Source organism: Typopeltis vanoorti, chromosome 9 (assembly GCF_054136105.1).
Source record: "Typopeltis vanoorti isolate ZY-2024b chromosome 9, IOZ_Tvanoo_1.0, whole genome shotgun sequence".
Lineage (NCBI taxonomy): Eukaryota > Metazoa > Arthropoda > Arachnida > Uropygi > Thelyphonidae > Typopeltis > Typopeltis vanoorti.
The window spans coordinates 56,242,412-56,269,795 of record NC_143557.1 but is presented as its reverse complement, the minus strand read 5'-3'; the positions used below and the strand labels follow the sequence as shown (position 1 = coordinate 56,269,795).

The 27,384-nt window shown below is 35.9% G+C and overlaps 1 protein-coding gene across 1 annotated transcript in view; it reads left to right on the top strand.

Moving 5' to 3' along the window:
- The window catches only part of LOC150103061 (uncharacterized), a 234,394-nt gene that overhangs the window by 99,156 nt on the left and 107,854 nt on the right, over positions 1 to 27,384 (top strand). Inside the window, exons 6-7 of the mRNA XM_090398078.1 lie at positions 10,369 to 10,439; positions 13,609 to 13,772. Coding sequence (XP_090254204.1) covers positions 10,369 to 10,439; positions 13,609 to 13,772 — 235 coding nt within the window. The remainder of the gene's footprint in view (positions 1 to 10,368; positions 10,440 to 13,608; positions 13,773 to 27,384) is intronic.

The following is a 27,384-nucleotide window of genomic DNA, read 5'->3' as shown; positions in this document are numbered from 1 at the left end:
CAGATCCTTTGCCTTAGACAGATCATAGAAAAATATAAAGAATTCAGACTCCCTCTGGTAATGTGTTTTTTAGACTACTATAAAGTTTTTGACTGTGTTGAGCATGTGAAACTGTGGGAAGTAATGAAAAGAATGGGTTTTCCTCATCACACTATCAGGTTGATAGCCAATTTGTATAAGGAGCAAGAAGCCACAGTAAGAACAGGTGTTGGATTGACTGACTGGCTTCAAGTTGGAAAAGGAGTTAGACAAGGATGTTTACTTTCTCCTCACTTGTTTAGTATATATGCAGAGGACATCATGCATGAAGCATCGGATGAGCTCAGGACAGGAATTACGTTAGGCGGTAGATTGATCAGTAATCTGAGGTATGCTGATGATACAGTACTCCTTTGTAACGACATGGAAGAACTAGGTCATTTCTTGACAAATTTAACAAGATCAGTAATAACAGAGGACTTCAACTCAATTCTAGCAAGACAAAGATCATGGTTCTCAAAGGTAAAACAAACAGAGAAGCTCTTGAAAAACAAGTGTATCTTAATGGAGAAAGAATTGAGGAAGTCAGCAAGTTTGAGTACCTGGGATCCATTATTAATGTGAAGAATTGCTGTTCAAAAGATGTCAGAAAAAGGTTAGGAATGGCTAAAACAACAGTAAATTACACCTACTGTTGTTAACTAATCTTTTTTCTTAGCCTGTCCTCTAGTGGAAAAAAAAATTAAATAAATAAAATAAAATAAACAAAAATAAAATAAGAGCTACAATAAACTCTGCTAAAGTCCTCACCTACTAGGATTCTTCTGGAATTATACAGTTTATATTGTTATATTATGATTATCTTCTGGATTTGTACTGTACAGGTTGCAGCTGAATGTTCAGGAGGGGGGGGGGAAGTACAAGAAGACTTGGTGAAGTAGTTTTTTTTTTTTTTTTCCCCACCCTCCTGAACATTCAGCTGCAACCTGTATGGTACAAATCCAGAAGATAATCATAATATAACAATATAAACTGTATAATTCCAGAAGAAACTAGTACTTGAGGACTTTAGCAGAGTTTATTGTAGCTTTTATTTTATTTTTGTTTATTTTATTTTATTTATTTATTTAATTAATTTTTTTTTTCCACTAGAGGGCAGGCTAAGAAAAAAGATTAGTTAACAACAGTAGATGTAATTTACTTGTATAGAGTGCAACCGCATGTAGCTTGTTCTTATACACATGTATCCTTCTGAAGATGACCTCAATACAGGGTTCGAAACGTAAAGTTATTATTTTACTATTAATCAGTAAAATAATCTTTTCAACACGTGTGTTTTGTGTCCCTAAATTCATCAATATGAATGCTGATCACCGTGTAACCTTAAAAGAATGAGTGTCAACAGACAACTCCCATGGACAAGGTGCATCACGCCATGTAATGAGTCGTGTTTGTACCCAGTATAAATTGGAGAGTATGATGCTCCCAAGTCAGTGTAACTGTGTCCAGGTGAAATGGCTGCAAGAAGGGAACTGATGGAGTTTTAAAGAGGCATTTGAATAATACACCATGTTGCTATCTGTTTGGCAAATTATTGACAAATTGGGCCATTCCAGGTCAACAGTCAGTGATACCATACTGAGATGGAAGCTCAGAGAGTCATCTGCAAGTGCTACCTGCAGTGGATGATCCACCCCACTCACCAAACGTGAGTAGGGTGGGTCGTCCACTGCGGGAAGGATAATATATAAAAACCGCCATTTGTCGGCCAACACATTGAATAAAGAATTCCGGGCATCGACGGGAACCTGAATCTGCACAAAAACATTCAGAACCAAGGATATGGTAGACCATAATATGCAAGCCCCACATTACCAGAACTAACATCAGTATTATCTTTACTGGTGCAAAGAGTGTGTACAGTAGGATGTGGAAGCTTGGAAAGCTGTTTTATGGAGCAATGAATCACACTGTACCTTCTACCAAGCAGATGGACAGGTGTAGTGGATGCCCAGTGAATATCTCTTACCAAAGTGCATAACCTGAACTATGAAATTTTGGAGGTGGGAGTGTGATGGTATGGTCCTGTTTTTTCTCATTTGGCTTGAGACCTCTGTTTGTGGTGCCATAAACATTGAACTCTGAGAGGTCTGAACATTCTTGAAAATGAAATGATTTGTACTTTGTGGCATTTCTACGGAACTTACCATTGTTTCTTTCAGCAAGGCAGTGTACCATGTCATAAGGCTGATGCTTTAACTGCATTTGTTGATATGAATATCACCACACTTGACTGGCCTCTACAGAGCCCTGATCTGAACCCTATTGAACATTCGTGGGATGAATTTGAGCGTTGGGTGAAGTCAAAGGATGTCTGCCCCACAACAGTTCTGGAACTTATTACATGCCTATAGGCACCGCCGTACTCGCACTTTTCTGAAGGTGAGCCAGGCCCAGGGCACTAGAGTTCTCCATGATCCCTCTCTCGTTATTTGGGGCCCTTAAATTGGCACTAATTGTTTCAGGTCTCCCACCTAGAGCTTGTATGGCCCTGCCTACAAGAAGAATGGTCCAAAATTCCCATAGGATTGCTGCAGTCATTGCGTTGAAAGGAAATCCTACATCCTATTAAAGTGGGTGCTAGCTGTTTGTTCCTCATGCACGCAATAGTGTCCTTGCTTCTTTCTAAGCAGTATAGTTTTATATATAAACTTTCTCGTGTTTAAGGTTTTCGATGTTTTTTTCTACCTCTTGGCGCCTTGTGCTAAAAGAAAAAACCATTGAAAACCTTTAATGAGAAACAGTTGTAATTATTATTATTATTACACTGTTCATACAGTCAGAAGACTCATCGCAGAAGACCCATATACACACAATACACCCTTATACTAACCTTCATACACGCAATACTTATCATACCTCTGTTTAAACTCATTTATTGTCAGAGCACTCAACTAATTCTGGTAATCCATTCAACTCACTCACACTCTATTCAACTCACTCACACTCTATCCATCAAATCTAGTCCACACATCCTTACTATGACCACTCACAACTTTCAGGGAATGACTTCTAGGTCTTTCTCTTTTCACCATGCATTGAAAAATTTCCTTTTTGTCAATCTGAGAGAACCCCTTTAATAACTTATAAGTTTTTATCATGTCCCCTCTTTTTCACCTGTCAACTAAACTTTCACCTTCAACCTGTTCTCACTGGGAGCATTCCACAGACCTGCCACCAGCTTAGTCATTCATCTCTGAATTAATATGCCCTTCACTCTTCAACTCTCTGTCTGCTATTACCCTCAAGTTCTTAGCCTCATCACTTTCCTGCAGTCTGATACCATCAATGTGAAACACAGTATGGACTATAAGACTTTTCAACCCAAACCTTTTAACATTACATTTTGCAACAAGATGAATTAATGATGAAAGGATGAATTAACAGTCATTATCCTTTGTCCCCACAATATCAGTTTATTTAAATCATCCTGCAGGATATCTACATCAGCTTTAACAATTATTTCCATCATCAGCAAACTGAATGTTCCCCAAAGTATTTTCTTGTATCATTAATATACAAGTTAAAGAGTAGTGGCCCTGGTGCAGAATCCTGAGGTACTTTACTAGTCACTCTCATTCTCCTAGATTCCACTCCACCATATACTACTTCGTGGTATCTTCTTGTCAGTCCTTTCCCATTCATGCTCTAAGCTTCATATCCGTTCCCATATACTCCAACTTTTATAATAATTTTCCATGTAGTATTCTCCCATATACCTTTGCAAAGTCTAACAGTCGTGGTGTAGACATTTCACCTATCTAATTCCACCCTCATGAGGCAACAGAATCAACAAAGCTGGTATGGTAGGAAGTCAATTGAATAAATTCATATGGAATAAGAGAGAAATTAGTCGGAACACTAAATTAGCTGTATACCAGACAGTGTTCAAACCAGTTTTAACTTATGGATCTGAGAGCTGGGTCAAAAGTAAAACACTTGACCAAAGACTAGAGACCACAGATATGAGAATCCTGAGAAAGATTAGAGGTGTGAACAGATGGCATCGATGGCAATATCATATTGAAAACGAGGATATTAGGAAAGAACTTGACATTGTCAGCATCCAGGAATGCGTTAGCAGAGCTAATCTCAGATGGTATGGTCACTTAAATAGAATGGGAGAGGAAAGATTAGCAAAACAAGTGTTCTCTGCCAGGTTGGCAGGAAAACGACCCAGAGGAAGACCAAGATATAGGTGGATTGATACGGTACAAAGTGCCTTAGATCAGTGCTTCCCAAACTTCTGGATTTCAGGGCCCCCTTTGCAAAAATTAAAATATTTCATGGCCCCCCTCGAAAAAAAATCGTAATAGAGAGATCAGCAAAAAAAAAAAAAAAAATCAGCTAACGCCTTTTTATTCCCATATACGGGAGTAGGCGAGGCCATTTAGCCCTATCTAACTTTTGGAGACTGAGTGGGCAGTTCAATCTCCACTGGTACCCAATCAGAGACAGATGGCCCAAAGCTATCACTAATTAAGCGGTACGCAGTGAAGAGAGACGGCTCAAATGTGCTGCCATCTTGTGGTCCCTAACCCTAACACAATATATTTAATGTCTGAAATAATGTGGGTTCTACGGTCGATTTTCTTGAGTTTACAGGACGAAAAACCCGAGTTGCCGGGAGGAAAAACCTGCTTGCTCGTGCCAGAGATCGACTAACTCAGGAACCGGTCGAAAAAAGGCTTAGAAAAATTTCCTCTAGTCGCCAACTAGACTCGAAATGAAGTCTTCCTTCGTGCGGCCAAGCGCGATGGTGTGCAAACGCCACATCCACTGAGCTACACAGGCTCATAATAGAGAGATATATTATTATAATATTTATTGTATTTATATTCAGTACAAAACATACACAGCGAATATTGCAAAAATCAAATGCATGTATTATATTTTTTGCCCCTTACCGTTTGGTTCTGAAGAACGATGCGTGCTGTTCTGGTAAATTATGAAATACTGTTTTTTTTTTTTTTTTTTTTTTTTTTTTTTTTTTTTTTGAGTCTGTTTCTGCTTCTTCTGATTGTTCACAGGAATTTTTTATATTTTTTATCAGCCCCTTATCCATCTCAGGGTTAAATTTTTTAATGTAGAATAGATCAAATAATATCACCACTTACCGATACTGGCACACCACAGACTGATAACATGAAATTAGTGAATATTACCTGAATAAGGGAATCCTCAGACCAGGAACATTTTTCTCTTTTGTGACTTTTCTCCCTTTACGGTAATTAAGCCTAACGCGAAACAGACAGCAAAGGCAGGTTATTAAAACTATTGGTGCGGTATTAACAAAAGCTCGCACAACCAAAAGATAAAAGCATAGCTGACAATTGAGTTGAAATGCTAACTCTCTTCAACCGAATTCCATATGTGAAACTGCCATAACATTCATTATATATATATATTACTTAGTTTTAACACTTTTACGAATTTTAACACGTTCGGTTGAATTTTATTGCTGCCTTGGGAAATCGAACTCACACACATCTAATTAATAACAATAGTTTTTAGTTAGATACTGTGTTTCCCCATGCAACATATGGTTTTGTTTCAGTCTATACAGCATAGTTTCTGTATGGGGGGACATGTGATTCATTAATTAGTGTGTTTTTATCCCAGTTGTCTCTAATTGCACTATTTGTTGAGAAATATATTACACAGACTCCTCATACCTTATTCACTGGCATAATAAAAATACTTGTTTTTATTGCCTCTGCAGTTGTTTACCACTGCAAGGTAAACAACTGCAGAGGGCGTGTTGTTTACCACTGCAAGCAAGTTACTATCTCCCCACATGAACTTGTTTAAGCTTTTTTTCATGTGTGAAGTATATGCGAAACTTTTATTGGTAACAGAAAACTAGCTCAGATGACAGTGATAATATAAAACGAGTTTTAATATGTATATAAAGTCAATATCAACAGTCCCTGATTATGAACGCATGATGAAAGGGACAGGATGATTTGGAGCTTCCCTGGAGAGCATTCGAAGTAAATACAATTAACCACTGCTTTGAAATGAAACATATGAATAAGCAATATTCACTAATATTCATTAAGTGCCGAATTATGCAGGAAGCAAAGTTTGTGAACCAATACCAATGTGTGAATTTTTCCATTAAAATATAAAAAATAACAAAAAAGAAATAATAAATAATAGTAGTTAAATACGTTTCTTTTAAAATTAAAAAAATCTACTTAGTCTTAAAACATTTTAAATTTGTTTTCATTATTTCACGGCCCCCTCAACAAAACCTACAATCCCCAAGGGGGCCGCGGCCCACAGTTTGGGAAGCGCTGCCTTAGATGACAGAAATATAAGATCTTATAATATTGGAGTCTTGGCAAGTAACTGGTGACTAATCTGGAGGAAAATTGTAGATAGGAAGTTAGTAACGATGTAAATTTTTCATGTAGTACTATCATATCCTGTACACCCCTTGAGGGTAAATGGCAGGAATTTGATGATGATGAATTCCACCCTCACTATTATAAAACATTAATAAATTACTAATGCATGTCCTATCTTTTACAAAGTCATGCTGCCCAACATAGAATATTATATCTCTATCCCACCCATTTCTGAATTTTATCTTTAACCAGCTTTTCCAATACTTTAATCACTACTTCTGTCTTGGAACTATCTTACCCTCTCTCCACTCCCTTTGGACCTTGTCAGAGCTGATATTTAGATTGAAGAATTTCATCAGTGGCAATGCAAATTCTCTTGCACATTCACATTGATATTTTTCAATATGCTGAGCACCTCCTGTTCATCTGCCTCAATTCTGACATCTGACTCTATCACATCTGCAACTGCAAAATCTGCAAGATCATGATGCACCTTTGCAAAATGATCACTCGGCAAGTCAACTATTTCTTTTACTTCTGTCACCTTTCTACATCACCATCGATTAAAGTCATCCTTCCATAGTCATTCCTCTCCTTACTTGCTACATAACAGAAAAAACTTTTTTTGTATTTACTTTGTCTGCTTAGCTAATTTTCTCTCATAATCAGATTTGGCCTTTCTTATCATACCAGCCATCCTTATTGCTTGCTCTGTACTGCTCATGAGCATGCAGATCACATTTTCTTTATATTCTCTCCACAGTGTTTTTTGCAGCTCTTGCTTCACATCCCTACTCATCCACATAATCCTCTCGTGATTTATCCTCCTGGCTCTGAGTATGCAGTCTGATACTGCTTCTCATACAATTCATGACCACTTCCCATATACTACTGGCATTATTTCTTTAGTTTTCAAGCCATGGCACTGCTCCAAGATGCCTCTTAAGTGTGTCATAATTACCAGCTTTATAGTTCACTCTTAATATAAACCCAGGAGCCTCTGTAGCAATGGCGGCCTTGTACATAAGCACCGTTACACTGCAGCACCCCAAGGAAAAAATGAAAAAATTAAATTTTGTTTGTGTTTATAAATAATAACAATGCTTATAACATTATATAAATGCAATGCAACATGTTAAAGGTTACAGCTTATGTTTAGACATTGATTGAATAGTTAATAATTGGAATTGTTCTCTTAATGCTTTAGATTATGAAACAAATGCACTGCGATCTAACGCAGTGTCAGAATTATAATGTTCGGTCAGTTCCGGATAGACTCGCCTATATTCGTTTGCACTTGTTACTGCACGTAACAAGTGAATCTGACACTGCTCGTTGAGAAGTTTCGCTACAGATAAATTGTACATTTGCGAGCGTTATTTCTGTGAGATACGAAACTTTTATTATTGGTGTGTGTTCGTGGTGAGGGTGAAATATTTTTGGTAAATCTTATTTTATTCTGTTAAAATAACATATAATTATTTATTTATTATAAATGCAAGGCTAAATTACGACGAGTATCACTGTTGAAAATATGAAAAGAATTATTTTCTCAATTATCGTTACACGAAACAAATGCACTGCGATCTAACACGTGGAGGAATGTCAAAATCGACACTGCTCAATGAGCAGTGTTGCTACAGATATATTGTATGCTTGTGCACATTACTGCTGTGTATGAAACTTTTATTATTGATGTGTGTTCGTGGTGAGGGTGAAATATTTTTAATAAAGCAATTTTTTAATATGTAAATTTACTTATTAATAAATTGGTTACTGATTAGGAAAAAATGAATTCTTTTTTCTTATTTTGTATATGCACTTAAAATTTTCACCGGCCACTACTGCTCTGTAGCTCAGTTATTATAGATGAAGCCCCTTTGTCGGAAAGACCTGGGTTCGATTCCCGTCCATGATGAGAGGAACTTTATCTGGTCTCTTTCGACTAAAGGTGACTTAGCCAGTCTCATATGGAGGTAGAGGGATTTTTTCCACCTGGAAATTCAGGTTTTTTGTCCCTCAGAACAGGCAAACTGGCCTGTGAACACACACGGATCTACAGTCATAAAATACATATTTAATCCCTCATTAGGAGGGTTCAACCAGTCCTAAGGGACAGTTGAGGAAAGGGAGGAAACCCCCACACAAAATTGAAAAAAAAAAAAAAAAAAAAAATCCAAACACCTTTCTTGACAGAGAATTCCACATGTTTAGCAATCTGTGTATGGCATTTCCAAAAACTCTTCTGAAGAGGTGGTCGAGGAATGGAGAAGGAATCGTTTTTTTTTTTTAATAATCAATTTCAATTCTTTCCCCATTCCCCGACCATCTCTTCAGAAGGACTTCAGAAATGCCTCGCTATATTTTACATCCGTGGCACATCAGAAAAATAGCCAGGTTGTTAAAAAAGTACAACCTCCATACAGCGTTTAAGCTCCACAGTAAAATTACTACCCTTATGCATTCTACCAAAGATCAGCTCCCTCCTCACTCAGTGCCTGGAGTATATAGAGTACCTTGTTCCTGTAAGCTGTCTTACTTCGGACAGACAGGCAGATCAGCAACCATCCAGTTAGGAAAACACAAGTCATACATTTGCAATCACGATTATGGTCAATCTGGCCTTGCAGACCATGTTTTGGATACAACCCACAGGACCTCCTGGGAAAAAACCACCATGCTCCACCATAGTAAATTCAAAAAAAAAAAGACTGTTTTTTGAATCTGCATATGCACTCAGGAATCAACCTAATTTAAACAAATACAGTTGCATAAAACTTCTCAAAATTTGGAAAACATTAATTATCAGAGATCCCTCTTTATATTCTAAGCTACCTGCAAATGCCCATAGAGGGTGCACTACCTAGCTAGGACTTTAGTTTTACTCACATGTTATACTTATCATTGTATTGTATTTGTGTGTGTTGTTACAAAAAGTTATTTGTAATCCCTGAAGATGTCTCTGTGACTGAGAAGAAATATTAGAAGCATTAAAATTAGTTTTAATCCTTTCTCAGTGCTGATAATATTCCATTAAACCTCCAACATGAATGAGTTTAGCAATCTCCTAGAACAAGACTGCATGATCACTCTTTCCAGTTGGAGGTGAAGTATCTACCTTGGTTATGGATATATCTTCTGATGCTGTTACCATATCTAGCACTCTCAAACCCTTAGTCTCCCTTCTATAACACGTTGTTTCAGGTAATTATCCTTTAGCAACTGTATAAATTCCACTCCCATGCTACCATTCCTCCCTCCAGTCTGTTTCTCCATAATTGAAGTTTCCCATAATAATTTCACTTGTGCTAATCTGCTGATGCATGGCATCCCCGCCTTCCTGTGGATATCCTAGTCTATAACAACAACCAACAATATATTTCATTGTATAGGCCTCTACTCACATCATACAGCCCAAAGTGGACCTTCTCCCTAGACCTAATATCATTGTAGTACTCTACCTCCTGTCTTATTCCTCCCTGAAAATACAGTATTCTTTACATTTTATCCCTGTAACTGTATCATTGGTGTCAACCAGGTCTCCCTGATGCTTATAATTTTTGGCCAAGTTGAGCTGGCCAATGCTAAAGATTCCTGTCCTGTTTTTTATATATATAATAATAATACTGGCATTCACGTACATTCATTTCATCATCCTCCTTTGTACAGTTACCCTTGCATAATGTCATTCTAACCCATTCAGATTTGAAACCTGTGAAACTTTCTTTAATGTGAATGGTCATAAAGAATGTGCAAATACCAAATTGCAGATATAATGGAAGTTTGGTTTGTATGTTAACTAATGCTAATTAGATTTTCTGTCACTTTTATTTCACTTTGTGTTTAGAAAGATTCCGTTTTTGTTTATTGTTGAACTCAGCATATGTAGTTAATTTTAATGGGCTTTCTGTTAAAATATTCTCATAGCATTTACTCAGAACACGATTGATTTCATTGTGATTATTTTGTTTTATAGTGACTTGTCTTCAATGCAAGATGAAGAGCAGCAAATTTGAACATTTTATGGATTTCATTCTTGATATAAAGGTATGTGTACCTTTTTAATTTTTACCTTGCAGAAGATAAATATTTGCTGTTGAAAGTTTCTTCACTTGGTTATAAATTAATTAAAGATGCCAAGAAATTATATTCTTATAAGCTTACATGTGAAGTATCTTCACAACTAACTACTTGTATATAGAGACTAGAAACTTTAAATTAATTATGGGATACTAAGGCATGTGAGTTCTTAATAGTCTTGACAACCAAATATTTTGGGAAAGGATGATGTGTAGAGGACTGATGTACATAACATACAGAGAATAGTAGTTTATGATAACAGATAAAAGTGAATGATCAGTTTTCTGCATTGGGTATGAGTATCAAGGAAAGCATCAACACTCCTTGTGACCCTTTGAAGGATAAATTTAATCTTGGGATGAAAAGTTTTTTTTTAATACGAGGCATGTATTTATGGCTTTAAAACCACATAAGTCCTCTTGAGTCCAGTATAAGTTAGCTGCTATTCTTAGGATTCTTTGGTATAATTCCAGATTACTGACTTGAATGCTTGTTATATTCCCAAAGCTTAGAAAATCCCATCTTCCCTTTTGTGTCAGGCTTAATTGCCTGTCGCAGCCAAGTAACTTGGCTTCTTAGAAACCTGATATTGCTTATGGTAGGGTGGGTTTTCTTGTCTACGTTGTCTGCTATGACCATAAATTGCACATTCTTTGGGCCAGTTTGCCAGTTTTGCCAGATGGAAAGCCCTGGCATCGCCACCACCATATGCGAGTGACTAACTCACCTTCATTTGAAAATTCTTGATAAAGGTTCTATAATAACCTAGATCGGTTTCGAATTCTGGCTTTTCAACCAAAGGGTTTGAATTATACTGACTAAGCTATGGAGGCCTACTCCATCTCTGGTATGCTGACAACTTCAGTATATATTGTAAACCTACCTTCTCAGATGATCGGCATCATTAAAATCCTTCAATAGAGCACATGTAGTTTGCTCCAACCCTCTCACCTCTAAACTAGATCTGGACATTACCTGAAGAATCATACAGTAAAATGGCTTCAAATTAGAGATGATCAGGTATATAATAAATATTTTGCCTGTTTCTAAGATCTTTAAACCAGTTATAAGTATCCTGAAAAACCATAGCTTGGTGCCTATTTTCTCTCCTGTCAGTAAACTTTCTATGTTAACTTTATTAAAAAATAAGAAATTTCTTTCCTCCCAGGTGTTTATGAGGTACCTTATAATTGTCTTCTCTCATATTTTGGATAAAGACATTCTGCTAAGAAGAAACTGTATGAACACAGGTCTTATGGCCTCAATAGAAAAGTCTGGTTCAGAACCTGCATATGGAAAATAGTTTCAAATTTCAGAGTGCTGTAGCATTTCTACATCATCCCTACTTGAATTGTAATGGTTGTTTCTCTACCAAAAATTTGGATAACTCTTATCCTTACTAATTGTAAACAATATACAGGGTGTTCGGGATAAATTTGACATATTTATAATTAATTATATTTTTCCGTAAGTTACATGTATTAACACACACTTCTCTTCATTTAAAAGTTTGGACCCGTCTTCATTCATATACAAGATGTCAGAAAGGATGGATAGCTGGAACCCACCTGAATCATGGAAGAGAATAACTTGTATCATGATGATTCGTGCCCGCCATCAAAATAAGGATATTATGACTGCTGCCCAATGCTCCCTGAATACAGTAAAAACAATCAGGCATGAACTAGAGACTTGCAATGGTGACTACGAGGATGTAGCAAGAAGAAAGATCCCTAGCAGACGATCTGATTGCGTTCGTACAGCAGAATTCCTCGCAAATCTGCAGGAACAGGTGTTGAAGAACCCTGGCATTGGAATTCGGGCTTTGTTCGTGGAGTTGCTAACTGTAGTCAAGCCCTGGATAACAAGGGTAGCCAATGGTAGGCCGTATGTATGGCAGCAGGATTCGGCCCCTTGCCACACCTCTGGGAAAAGTCAAAAATGGTTGTCTGAAAATTTCTACGACTTCACCAGTCCAAATGTTTGGCCTCCAAACTCCCCAGACCTTAACCCCATGGATCATTTTGTATGGGGCGCAGTTGAAAAAGACACCAATCGCACTTCCAGTAATACAAAAGCCCAGTTAATGGATAAAATTAAAACAGTTTTTGCGGCCCTTCCCAGGGAGACTGTAGCATCAGCTTGTTCGAGGTTCCGAAGCAGAATTGAAGCTGTGATTGATGCTAATGGTGGTTATTTTGAGTAAATCTTGTTGATAGTATTGTAATTAACTCTGCCTGTAATGTTTTTTTGTCAATTCATTAAATTTAATAGATACAAAGAAGATTTTCTTTTTCCTTACGAAACTATCAAATTTATCCCGAACACCCTGTATGTATATATATATATATATATATACATACACACACACACACACATATTTATTTATTTATGTGTATCACTTTCATATCTGACCTCTAGCACATGGCTGGTTTCTCACTTACGGAATCCATTTTTTTTAACTGTCCGTTACACTGAAGATTATCTGTAAGTTTTTTCAGATTGAAATCTCGCTATTTAGATTAGTAATAAACTTTTTTGTTCTACAAGGATACTATCGTATCGTGCTTTGCATCTGGTCTCTCTCTTCTCCCCCCCCCCCCCCCATGATTTGGAGAGACCACTTAATGAAGCAGAATCTTCGCTCATGCTTAGAACAGCTTTTATATTTTTGTGGTTCTGTGTAACATGCATACGATTTGGTATTCAGAATGCCCTTCCCCCTTTCTGTGTATATGAACTATTTTAGACACTGTGGTTTTAAAATAGTTTATATACTTTTAAGTCATTTTTTAATATTTTGAAATTGTGAGTATCGCTCACAAAGAAATACGAATATGGTAACCATTTAAATTAATTTGTCTGTGTATTACAATGAGAAAACTATGAACAATTATGGGATATTTATCATAAAAACACACCATCTGATTCTTTATAAGAATTCGTTGAAAGAAATTTTATGATGCAAGCATGTATTCTAAGCATGGATTTTATCTGTGATCCTAGTGAGAGGTCATGAAACATTTTCACATTACTAAATGAATATTGAACTAATATATAAGTGCTTAAATGTTGCTAAATAACTTTCTAAAGCGACCACAATTATGATATTTTATTTGTATCTCTTTTTGTATAGCATAGCATTCATAGTTTAGAGAAAGCCCTAGACAGATTTGTTCAGCCTGAGCTACTAGAGAATGAAAATGCTTATAAATGTCCTAGCTGTAATACGCATGTGCCTGCAGAGAAGAAATTCACTGTTCACCGAGCTCCTAATGTAGCAACTTTTCAATTGAAAAGGTATGTTTTCTAAAAAATTGTTGAATTGCATTACAGGATTGACTCAAAAGGTTTTGTAAATTCTTCATATTGTAGTTCTATAACTCACTATGCCATAAATTATATCTGGTCATCATCGTCATCATTTTGTAATATGTCCTCTCAACAGATGTACAGGTGTCTGTGATAATGGTGCATAATTACATTACAGGTATCCCTTGCTTAACGCGGTTTTGCTTAATGCGGATTTGATTAACACTAAGAAACTAATTGTGGCAATCCCTTGATATACGCAGCAAGAGTTTTGATTAAACCGCCTTTAACCCTGCGTAGCTCGCAGCTGATCTGACAGATACATGCAAAATGTTTAATATAAATATTCTTACACAATTTATCAGTTTGGTTTAACACATGTTATGTAAAGGTTTGTGATATTTGACAGTAAATTGTATCTGAGAGATACCATGCCCTCCAATATCAGAATAGTATGGTTTAGTTTTTTTTTTTTTTATTCTTTGTTCAATAATTTCTAGATTGTAACTGAAAATAAATAAACCATCATGTATTACTGAAATAGAGAGCCAAAGGCTTATTTTTATCATACATATCCTATAGCAGATGTGCTTTACATTTATGGAAAATACTAAGGAAGGTAATCTGGAGCTTACTCCACCTATACTATGAGTTGCCCATAAGGTTGCTTATGCTTGCATCTGCCGAAACTTTTAGTTTCTATATATTCGGCACAAAACTCTTGTAGTTTCTATATTCAGCTATAAAATAATGTTGGATTCAATATTTATCATACATGTCCTCTAGGACAGTGCTTCTCAAGCTGTGGGCCGCGGCCCCCTTGGGGGCCGTGAAATAATGAAACCAAATTTAAAATGTTTTAAGACTAAATAGATTTTTTTAATTTTAAAAGAAACGTATTTAACTTTTATTATTATTTCTTTTTTGTTATTTTTTATATTTTAATGGAAAAATTCACACATTGGTGTTGGTTCGCAAACTTTGCTTCCTGCGTATTTCGACGCTTAATGAATATTAGTAAATATTGCTTATTCATATGTTTCATTTCAAAGCAGTGGTTAATTGTATTTACTTCGAATGCTCTCCAGGAAAGCTCCAAATCTTCCTGTCCCTTTCATCATGCGTTCGTAATCAGGGACTGTTGATATTGACTTTATATACATATCAAAACTCGTTTTATATTATCACTGTAATCTGAGCTAGTTTTCTGTTACCAATAAAAGTTTCGCATATACTTCACACATGAAAAAAAGCTTAAACAAGTTCATGTGGGGAGATAGTAACTTGCTTGCAGTGGTAAACAACACGCCCTCCCCTAACAGCCGCTATACTGCAGAGGCAATAAAAACAAGTACTTTTATTATGCCAGTGAATAAGGTATGAGGTGTAATATATTTCTCAACAAATAGTGCAATTAGAGACAACTGGGATAAAAACACACTAATTAATGAATCACATGTCCCCTCATACAGAAACTATGCTGTATAGACTGAAACAAAACCATATGTTGCATGGGGAAACACAGTATCTAACTGAAAACTATTGTTATTAATTAGATGTGTGTGAGTTCGATTTCCCAAGGCAGCAATAAAATTCAACCGAACGTGTTAAAATTCGTAAAAGTGTTAAAACTAAGTAATATATATATATATATATATATATATATATATATATAAAATGAATGTTATGGCAGTTTTACATATGGAATTTGGTTGAAGAGAGTTAGCATTTCAACTCAATTGTCAGCTATGCTTTTATCTTTCGGTTGTGCAAGCTTTTGTTAATACTGCACCAATCATATGCACGTTTTAATAGCCTGCCTTTGCTGTCTGTTTCGTGTTAGGCTTAATTACCTTAAAGGGAGAAAAGTCACAAAAGAGAAAAATGTTCCTGGTCCGGGGATTCCCTTATTCAGGTAATATTTGCTAATTTCATGTTATCAGTCTGTGGTGTGCCAGTATCGGTAAGTGGTGATATTATTTGATCTATTCTACGTTAAAAAATTTAACCCTGAGATGGATAAGTGGCTGATAAAAATATAAAAAAATTCCCGCGAACAATCAGTAGAAGCAGAAACAGACTCAAAAAAAAAAAAGACAGTAATTCATATTTTACCAGAACAGCCCTCATCGTCTTCAGAACCAAACGGTAAGAGGCAAAAAATGTAATATATGCATTTGATTTTTGCAATATTCACTGTGTATGTTTTGTATTGAATATAATTACAATAAATATCATAATAATATATCTCTGTATTACGATTTTTTTTCGAGGGGGGGGGGGTGAAATATTTTAATTTTTGCAAAGGGGGCCCTGACATCCAGAAGTTTGGGAAGCACTGCTCTAGGAGATGTGCTTCACATTATGGAAAATACTAAGGATAGTGATTTGGAGCTTACTCAACCTTTACTGTGAGTTGCCTCTAAGGTTGCTTATGCTTGAATCCGCCGAAAATTTTAGTTTCTATATATTCGACACAAAACTCTTGTAGTTTCTATATTCGGCTATGAAATAATGATGGATTCAATATCCACTTAATTTGTACCATCATGTACTATATTTGTAGTGTTTTTTCTTTATGTTTCATTGCTTGTTTGCCGAGGTCTGGAGAATCATTTCGCTTGTTATCGTAGAATTTACGCCGATAAGAAAAAAACAAAAACTGTTCAAACGACTCTTGATAACTTCTTTTGATAAAAAAATTGCAGTAAATAATGTAGGTACAAGTATTTATTAAACATTTACTTTGCATTCATTTTTTATCTTTCCTAAAATAGTAACATATAAAAAGAATTATTAATACAGTAATAGATCACGAACGAATTGTAATTTTCACCATTGATTATTAGATTTGATTAACGTGATTTTGATATACGCGGTAACATCAAGGGATTAATTGACCGCGTTAACTGAGGGATACCTGTATTATATTGCATAAGTTTACATTATTAGTAATTTTTTATTAACATTTTCTTCCGAATTAAATGTGTTACTCCTTCACTATTACCAAATCTTACATTTTAATTACTTCTGAGATAGTGCAAGCTGTCAGTCCACTTAGATTTTGATTTTCCTCTATGTCGTTTTCATGCCATCTTGGTATCAAACATGTGTTTTGTTTGATAAATTTTTTGATGAGAGATAAATCTTTAATCTCCCATTCTGTTTAAGTCACTATACCATATTTGATTGCATCTGCTGACACATTCTTGAATGCTTTTGGTATTCTTTTTTTTTTGATAAAATCCTTTTTATTTTATGATTTTGTCATTAATGCCACCTGTTCACTCCCTAATTTTTATCAGAACTAGCACATCTTTTTCTGTAACTCCTGTGTAATGATGCTACACATTAATATAATGCATACTCGATTTATCCTCCTACAGTCATGCTACTTCCTTTGATCATGAAGTCTAGCATTCTAACCAAGTCTTCTTTGTTGTATGCCGGCAGTGATTATCTCTTAGCATCTGTATAAATTCCATTTTCTTTCCTCTTTTTGACTATTCCTTCTGCCAATTTATTATCCCCCTAGTTGATGTTCCACATAATATTACTTGTTCTGCACTTAACTGTGCTATTTTGGCACTGCATGCCATTCACATTTTTTCTTGTACACCTATCCCTCAACACTTCTAGTTATAATCAGCTACATTTTTCATTATGTTGGCCTCTCTCTATCTTATACTAGATAGTGTGAAATGCATTTTCCTCTGCATCCCAGCTCCGCACACACCACCACTGCCACTGAACTCCTGTTCCCTTTGGCTTCATTTCATCAATTATCATTAGCAAAAAACCTTTCTTCCCATCTTATTGTCTCTGTGCTGTATAAAAATACTATACTTCTAACATTCTATCCCTATATCATCCTCTTTCAACCAAGTCTCACTACTGTCTATAATATTTGGAATTAGGTCCCCCCCCCCCCTCCTCACATTACCATTTCACCATTCTTCTCATCTTCCACTGTTTCTTTCACACACACTCACTTATACCTTGTTCACCCCTCACTTACTTCCACAGTTTTACTTTTAGCAACAACCTCAGTGATGTTCTCACTCATATTCCATTTAAATTTGTTCCTCTGGCATCTTATCATACAGGCCTTGCTTTGTTATCTTTATTATTTCTATATTTACTTTTTACTGTTCACACCCTTGGTGGAAATTATTTTCATATTTCATATTCATATTTTCATAGTTATGTTGCAGTTTTCTTACCAAATTTGCTACAGTACTTTTTTCAGTGTAGTTATTTCTGTAGATTTATTAGGAGCGTAAAGTGCTAATGCCATTTTCCTTCATAATATGATCCATGTATTGAATAATTGCAGGGATTAGTGTGCACACTTATCCCATACTTAATTTTGTAGGACTAACAAAAGAGGTGGAATAATCATCTTATTCCACCTCTAACTGTTAATTTGCAATTCTGTATGCTGTCCTATTTACACCTTATGACATGTCTTTTCCCAATCTGCAAAAGTCAAATACAGATCCTATTATATATAAATGATTTTTTTTGACTGTTTGTCTTAAATTATACTTAATAGGACATTACACAGTATATGTTCACTGTAGTGAACCATAGAGACCAGACATAGTTTTACACGGCAAGGCTCTCTGTAATAAATTTAGGGAAAAATACTGAAACCTTCTCTGCTCTGTTCTCATGAAAACAAAGGAAATTGTGTGAAACAGAAAAAAGGATTGGCAGGAATTATACATAAAGCACACAGACTAGCAATGTGAAAAGTGTAAATGAAAACAGTAATCGGAGACATAAAAAGAACTAGAAGAATATGAAATTATAAAAATGAAAATCCAAAATTATTCTACCTAGTCTAGCCATAAATACTATTACAACTTGAACAGTGCATAAACCTTTAATCAGTAAATCATTTACAGCTTTCAGCACATACAAATAACATATGTAACGTGTAGAACATGTAGAAAGGCTTATGTGTTCATCGTACGTGTTGACTAATTTTGACGGTAATATATCAGAACACAGAAAGATAAGTAAATAATCTTCAGAGCACAACAACACAAAGACTAAATCCTAATTAGGCACTGTCTGTGTAAAAAAAAACCAGAGAGAGAGAAAGCAGGTACTAGTTATGTCTTAAGATGACTGTCTCCCAAATCTTAGGCAAATTTATGCAGCCATATTTGTTAAGATTTGGAGTATGTTTCAAGTCTTCTTGCTTCTAAGAACAATCTCTCTGACTTGTAAAAGCTTCTGTCCAGTACTTTTGTTTTCTTCCAGTTGATTCTGTGTGTGTAGGGGTATCCAAAGCATGGTCTGCTAGGCCCGACTTGCCATAGCGATAATGCCTGATGTATCTTTTATGTTCACTGATGTGGATGTTCACAGTTCTTCCTGTTCAACCATAGTAAGGCCGATCACACAAACAGGGTAGTTCGTAGATTCCTGGGTGTGATAAAGGAGAGGTGCTGTCCTTGGGTGAACAGATGAGAGTTGCTAATTTGACACACAGCCCGAATACAGTGAGTAGCTGATGTATATCGAGAACTCTAGATATTTTTTTCAGATGTGCCTTTAATGTATGGGATGGTGACTGTTTTGTTATAGTTCTCTGTGGTGGATAGTGGGAAGTGTTTCTTGGGAGCATTTAGTATTTGGTCTATCTTATGGGGATTATAGCCATTTGCTAAGAAGATGTGGCATAAATGAGCCAGTTCATCAGCAAGAGCATTGTCATTGGAACAGATTGCTCTCGCTCTGTGAGTTTTTAAGATACCATACTGTTGAGAAGGGTGATGGTGCGATTCTTTGTGTAAATATCTCCCTGTGTGTGTGTGTGTGTGTGTGTGGGTTTTTTAAAAACTGAGAATGATAAGGAACCATCTGGAAGATGTGTGATTAGTGTATCCAGGAACGGCAGACAGTTATTAGCTTCCAGTTCTATTGTAAAGTGGATTTTTGGTTATTTAAATTGTTGGCTATTTAAATAACCAAATTGTGTTGGCTATTTAAATGCACTAAGAATGTATCCAATGTGCCTGGACCATGTGGCCAAATAGCAAGCACATCATCAACATAGTGTAGCCAAAGTGTTGGTTTGAGAGTGGCTGTATTGATGGCTAGTTTTTCAAGGTGTTCTATGTAGAAGTTGGCTGGGGGGGGAGAGGAGCCCGTAGCTGTCCTATCTAATTGGCTGTATATTTTCCCTTACCATGTGAAATGTCCTGCATGTATTGTGAATTTAAATAGTTCAAATCTATCAGGGGGAAGTTGTGACTTTAGCAGATCAAGGATATCAATTAGTGGTACATTTGTGAATGGTGAGGTGATATCAAAACTCGCCATTGTGTCTGAACTTTTTAAGGTATGGTGTTCTAAAATACTTTTTAGGTGGGCAGAATATTTGGCAAAGGTGGGAGAATTGTTTGTGAGGGTGGTTAGTAGCTTAGCTAAATGTCTAGCCAGTTTGTATGTTGGACTATTTATATTATCCACAATAGGGCATAAGGGTGTACCTTGTTTGTGAATTTTTGGTGTTCTAGTGTACCCAGGTGTTTTAACGTGGCAGGTCATATTCCCTGTTCTACGGACGCCATTATTTTGGCTTTTGGAACAAGTTTGGGTGTAACGGCAAAATTGTGACCCCTACTTAAAGCACTAATGGCTTCTTCGGTTAAGGTGAGCGATGATTAATTCATAACAACGTGATCTTGTTGTAATTGTGGTCGTTGCGTAGCACGCCGTTGTTGGAGAATTTCAAACCTTCTCTGGTGCCGGTTTTTCACTTTGATGAATTGTTTTCTAGCCGTTGTGTTGGAAATGCTGTCTAGGATCTCCCACAGTTCCATGTTTAAATTGATGGTTGAATTTAATTTTGATAACTCTACATGAGTGGTGTTAATCTGTTCTCATAATAGCACTACACTCGCTCATTTATAAATAAGTTGGGCTTTGGCTGAGTGGAACTTCTTTTTAATTTTCACCCAGTTAGGTATTAAATTGGTGTCTCGGCACCTCTTTAGGAAGGCTAACCTGTTCAGTTGCTGCACCAATTTCAACTTCCACTTACCATATTGTCGTGTCTTGCGTACGATATAGTCTCCGTGAAGAATCCTCAAATGTGTAGAAAGGCTTATGTGTTCGTTGTACATGCTTAATAATTTTGACGGTAATATATCAGAAACACAGAAAGATAAGTAAGTAATTATTTATTAACCTATTTCTGATATTGACTTATTGTTGAAATTCAACCATCAATGCGCTATTTGACTTACTAGGCACAATGGATACATTCTTAGCGCATTTAAATAGCCAACACCCAAAAATCCACTTTGCAATGGAACTGGAAACTAATAACTGTCTGCCGTTCCTGGATACACTAATCACACATCTTCCAGATGGTTCCTTATCATTCTCAGTTTTTAGAAAACCCACACATACAGGGAGATATTTACACAAAGAATCGCACCATCACCCTTCTCAACAGTATGGTATCTTAAAAACTCACAGAACGAGAGCAATCTGTTCCAATGACAATGCTCTTGCTGATGAACTGGCTCATTTATGCCACATCTTCTTAGCAAATGGCTATAATCCCCATAAGATAGACCAAATACTAAATGCTCCCAAGAAACACTTCCCACTATCCACCACAGAGAACTATAACAAAACAGTCACCATCCCATACATTAAAGGCACATCTGAAAAAAATATCTAGAGTTCTCGATATACATCAGCTACTCACTGTATTCGGGCTGTGTGTCAAATTAGCAACTCTCATCTGTTCACCCAAGGACAGCACCTCTCCTTTATCACACCCAGGAATCTACGAACTACCCTGTTTGTGTGATCGGCCTTACTATGGTTGAACAGGAAGAACTGTGAACATCCACATCAGTGAACATAAAAGATACATCAGGCATTATCGCTATGTCAAGTCGAGCCTAGCAGACCATGCTTTGGATACCCCTACACACACAGAATCAACTGGAAGAAAACAAAAGTACTGGACAGAAGCTTTTACAAGTCAGAAAGATTGTTCTTAGAAGCAACAGAAGCCTTAAAACATATGCTGAATCTTAACAAATATGACTGTATAGATTTGCCTTAGATTTGGGAGACAGTCATCTTAAGACATAACTAGTACCTGCTTTCTCTCTCTCTGGTTTTTTTTACACAGAGGGTGCCTAATTAGGACTTTAGTCTTTGTGTTATTGCTAAAGCTAGTCCCATTATTACACCATGTTGTTGTAGTCTCACATACTGTGACAAACTGTGTTTTGTGCTCTGAAGATGCTGGTTATAACGCCAGCGAAATATCAGCAATGAACAATTTTTCTTCAAATCAATCTGTTATCTGTCAAGACTTCAACATCATGAGATCTTATATTTCTGTCTTCTAAGGCACTTTTTACTGTATAATTTCACCTATATCTTGATCTTCCTCTGGGTCTTTTTCCTGCCAACCTGGCAGAGAACACTTGTTTTGCTAATCTTTCCTCTCCCATTCTGTTTAAGTGACTATGCTACCCGAGATTAACTCTGCTAACTCATTCCTGGATGCTAACAATGTCGAGATCTTTCCTAATATCCTCATTTGTAATGATATTGCCATTGATGCCATCTGTTTATGCCCCTAATCTTTCTCAGGACTTTCGTATCTGATTCTCTAGTCTTTGGTCAAGTGTTTATTTCTAACCCAGCGCTGAGATCCATAAGTTGAAATTGGTTTGAACACTGTCCTGTATACAGCTAATTTAGTGTTTTGACTAATTTCTCTCTTATTCTGTATAAATTTATTCAGTTGACTTCCTACCATATTGGCTTTGTTGATTCTGTTGTCTATTTCCATATTTAATTTACCATCTTCACTAAGAATTGCACGTAAGTAGCTGAAATGTTTTACTTGTTCTATAGGTTCTCCATTCAAATGCAGTTGATATTTTCGATGTTTCTGCCTATTTTCATTGTCTTTGTCTTGTTATTGCTGATTTTCATACCAAATTTATCAAACTAGTTCTTCAATTTAGTCAGGAAATCTTGCAGACTTTTACTGGATTTATTTAAAGGTATAACATCTGCATAAAGTAAAGAGTTGAGATTAACTTCTCCAATTTTGATATCAGGTTTAATACCGCTTTCCTTCATAATGTGATCCATATAGATAATGAATAACAGAGGGGATAATTCTGAGACCAGATTTAACATTAACACGTTCGCTTCCAACTACGACTATACTCGTAATTGGTATATGAGCCTCATAAGCCAACTACGAATATACTCGTATGTCAATTACTGCCGGCAACAAGATTACTCGTACTGACCTTGAAGAAGTGAAAGTGCTTGGTATGCGGAGCATAGCAGCAAACGTATGTATACTCGTAGTTGGTATATGAGCCTCACAAGCCAACTATGAATATACTCATATGTTGATTACCGCCAGCAATGAGATTACTCGTACTGACCTCGAAGAAGTGAAATTGCTTGGCGTGCGGTAACAAACTATGCCCGATGAGCGTAGCAGCGAACATGCTAAATCATCTTCCTGTACTTCCTACAATTCTAACTGCTGACTTACAACTCAAGTAAAGACTAAGTATTGCTTGACATAATGTTCCACTGACACCATAGAACTGTAGCATTTTTAATTGCTTTTCTATTGGCACCTTGTCATATGCCTTTTGCAGATATACAAAACTTAAATACAGATCTTTGTTATTTTCCCACAATTTCTCAACTATTTGTCGTAAAGTGAAAATCTGTTCGATAGCTTCTATTTGGCCTGAATCCAGCTTGTTCTTCACCAAGCTTCCCTTCCACCATCCTTCTCAACCATTTTTCAGGTATACTTGCATAAATCTTACCAGAAACAGTCAGTAGGAGATTACCTCCATAATTCTCATATTCAGTTTTATTTCCTTTTTTATATATGGATACTATGATAGCTGTGCTCAAATCATCTGGAATTTGTCCCGCTGTCCAGCCTTTGTGAATTATGTAGTGCAGCCAATGTAAGAATTTTTTAGCTCCATACTTGGAGCATTTCTGGTTGAATATCATCTACTCCTGCTGCATTTCCACATTTCAGGCTTTTGATGGCTTTTTTCTACTTGAAGTATGGATATGTATTCCTGATTGCATGCCTATTGAGTTTTTTTACCACTGTGCTGTCACTGTTTCATTTAGCAATATTTCAAAGTAATTACTCCATGCATCACCTGTGTCTACCATAGAGTTCTGATTTTTCTGCAAGGACAGACAACCTCAATACATGCCTCTGACTAAATCGATCACTGTTCTCTTCAGGGCTTGCTACTGAATCTCAAAGGTTTGGTTTCTGTTCTCAAACTCTTTCATTTTTTCCTTGAATGATGTTTGTGTATTTTAGTCTGCTGTTCACATCTGACAGCTGCTTAACTTTAAAACTTGCTTTAGAACTTTCTTACATTCTTTTTTTTCAGTATGAAATTCAATTTTATCCTGCTCAAGACTAAATGATGATCACTTCCAATTTCAAATTCTCTGTACACTCTAGTGAGAAGCATCATAATCAACAGTAACATAGTCAATAAGATTTTTCTTATTTCTTGCCTCTTCTCACCATGTGAATTTGTGCACATTTTTATGTTGGAAAATTGTGTTAGTAATAACCATTCCAGTGTCCTGAGTAGAAACCCAACAGGATTTCTGCTCAGGACACTAGAGTAGCTTTGCTCTTTTCTCCAAATTTTCCAAAATATTTCTGTATGTTTGACAATCATTTCCTACTGTATTTCAATAACCAATAAGGACAACTTTTCCTTTTTCTTTGTGCCAGTTGCTTTCTCTAAATCCTCAAAATATTTCTGCACTTCTACCTTAGTAGAACCTTCTGTGGGACCATGTGCACAAATAAGTCCTTGTCCAGTTCCTCATTCTGATATTTGCCCACATCACTGTACTTTATTGACTGCTATTCAACAAGATTAGCCTCGTATTTAGTGTTAAATACCATAGCTACTTCTTCTTTTCCCTGATTTTATTGCCTGAATGTAGCATTTTGTATTTATTGCTTCGAAAGATCTCACCAGTTTTTGTGTTTTTTGTTTCAGTCACCTCTATTATGTCAATCTGGTACCTATTCTTCTACTAGCTCCATTTCATTGCCATTCAGGCTTCTTATGTTGATAGTACCGATCTTGAAACTCTGGTGATGTTGAGTTGGGATATGTTTCAGGATTTGTTCCAGTAGCTGACTTTTCAATGTTTTCCCTGGAGAAAACAACTGGGGCCTCCTTCATGTTATACCATCATTTTACATTGTGGTTTAAGCCAATAAGAATTCAATTTGGTCAGCTAAATTCCAAATTGCCAGCCCATCCTCATTTGTTCAGTATAACAGTAGATACCTAACACGGTTCACCACGAGAAGGTGAGGATTGGACATTAGGTCAGAAGCTCTAGTCAGTTCTCTGTGTTCCTTTAAAGGCTATATTGAGATCACCTCTCATTTATACAGCTTTGACCCTAGAGAAATATATTATTAATTTAATTCATAGTGTAGGGAAAAGTTATGAAATGATTATTATAATTTGCTTGGGTAATTGCTTGTTTTGTGTTTGAAAGATGCATTATATATATATAATACATTATTTAAAAATTCAAAATTTCTGATTTTGAATTTTGAGTTTTGAATTTAAATTTTTGATATTTTTTTTAATGGTTCAATCTGTACTTATTTCATTCTGAAGATTTATCTCAGATAAGTGACATTAATTGAAGCTAATGCAATTTCAAAGTGCAATTTTTTTTATGTTTCTTTTCTTCCCAGTGATTTCTATTCTGTTTCTTTTATATCCCAATGCCCTTTTTATGTTTATTGCAATTTCTTTCGTGGTCTGTCATCAATGTACAATTTTCTGCCATTACTTTGTTCTTTAAGAGATACTTGTACCATGAGATTTCTTCAATTCACATGAAAACACAAGAAAATAAGTAAATAGTTATTTACATCAGCAACAGTAAATCTGAAAAACTGACTTGCACTGCACAGAATAGTATAGACCACAATATTGTATGTGCTGAAACACATTTACTTCATCTCTGTTGCTATAAATTTGAATGTTTATTTAAAGAAAGCACTGTGAAACCTTACTTCACTGTCCAAACTTAAATTGGAACAACTGCCCTCTCACTGTCTAAGATAAGGGAGAGACTTATTGTAATCACACATCACTAAAGTTTGTAATTGATTTATATATATATTATATATATATATATGTATTCCTGAGCTTCTACTCGGTTGTTATGGTATATTTTAAAAATAGATATTTAATGACTTTAAACCGAGATAAAATATTAAGTTTTAATGAAAATGATACAACTAGCTTCAGCCTTTTACAGCCTTCATCAGGCATCCACTAAAGGTAGAACACATTAATAATAAAAATTGAAGTTACAAAAAACTGAGAATTACAGGCAAAAATGCAATACATAATTGACATAAAAAACTTATTTTTTTAAGTTGTTCTGTCCAATGTGCCATTGTTTATTGCATGCGTGCTTGAAGTGCTTGTGAACGCCAATATTGAACAACTGCAGCATGGCTATCAGGGATGTTGTAACTTAAATTGCTATTCAAATGTTCAGGATTAAGGAGGATTTCCCTGGATTCCACAATTTTCCTTTCAAACTCATCACTGCAGCGAAAAATGTTTTCGGATTTATCCCAGCAAACTGAGTGACTTTGGAGATCATCATGAGAATTGTTTGAGAAAAGAACATGACTGGATAGTGCAGATGCATGTGATCTTTTATAGGAGATGTCTCTCTTATGTTCTTCTATACGTAGTTCAATAGATTTGTTAGTCTATCCAAAATAAGGAATATTACAATCACACCATAATTTGTATACACCGGGATATTTTAGGTTGTGATGAATAGGGTTCGGATGGCTTATAAGAAAATGGATTTTAGGAACTGTAGTCAAAAACGTCCTGATGTATTTTTTAAGGACTTTAGCCAATTTATTGGAGACTGAACTAATGTATGGGATGGAGATGCTACCTTTAAAATTAGTAGTTTCCATAGTACACTGCCTAGGAGGATCCAGAAGAAATTTCTTAATCGTTTTTTCAGAATATCTATTTTGTTTAAAAATAAGAGAAAGGTGATTAATTTCTTTTTAGAGCTCATCTGGTTCATTTAAAAGAGAGCGTGCTCTGTGCCCTAAGGTAGAAATAGTTCCGAGCTTTTGTGGTGGAAAGTGATGAGATTGACAGCGCAGATATCTATTAGTATGAGTGGGTTTTCTGTATATAGAGATTTTAAATCTATCAGAGCATCATGTAAGAATTACATCCAGGAACAGAAGGCAGTTATTTCATTCTAGTTCGGCAGTGAATTTTATATTAGAATGCTGGTTGTTAAGATGATGAAGAAAATCCATGAGAGATGTGTGCTCGTGACTCCATATAATAAAAATGTCGTCAACATAACGCCTCCAAAGTTTCGGCTTAAGCGAGAAGGACGATATGGCTTTCGTTTCAAAATCTTCTAGGAAAATGTGTGCTAGAACCGGGGATAAAGGGTTGCCCATTGCTAGGCCTTGGTTCTGTGTGTAAATGGAGTC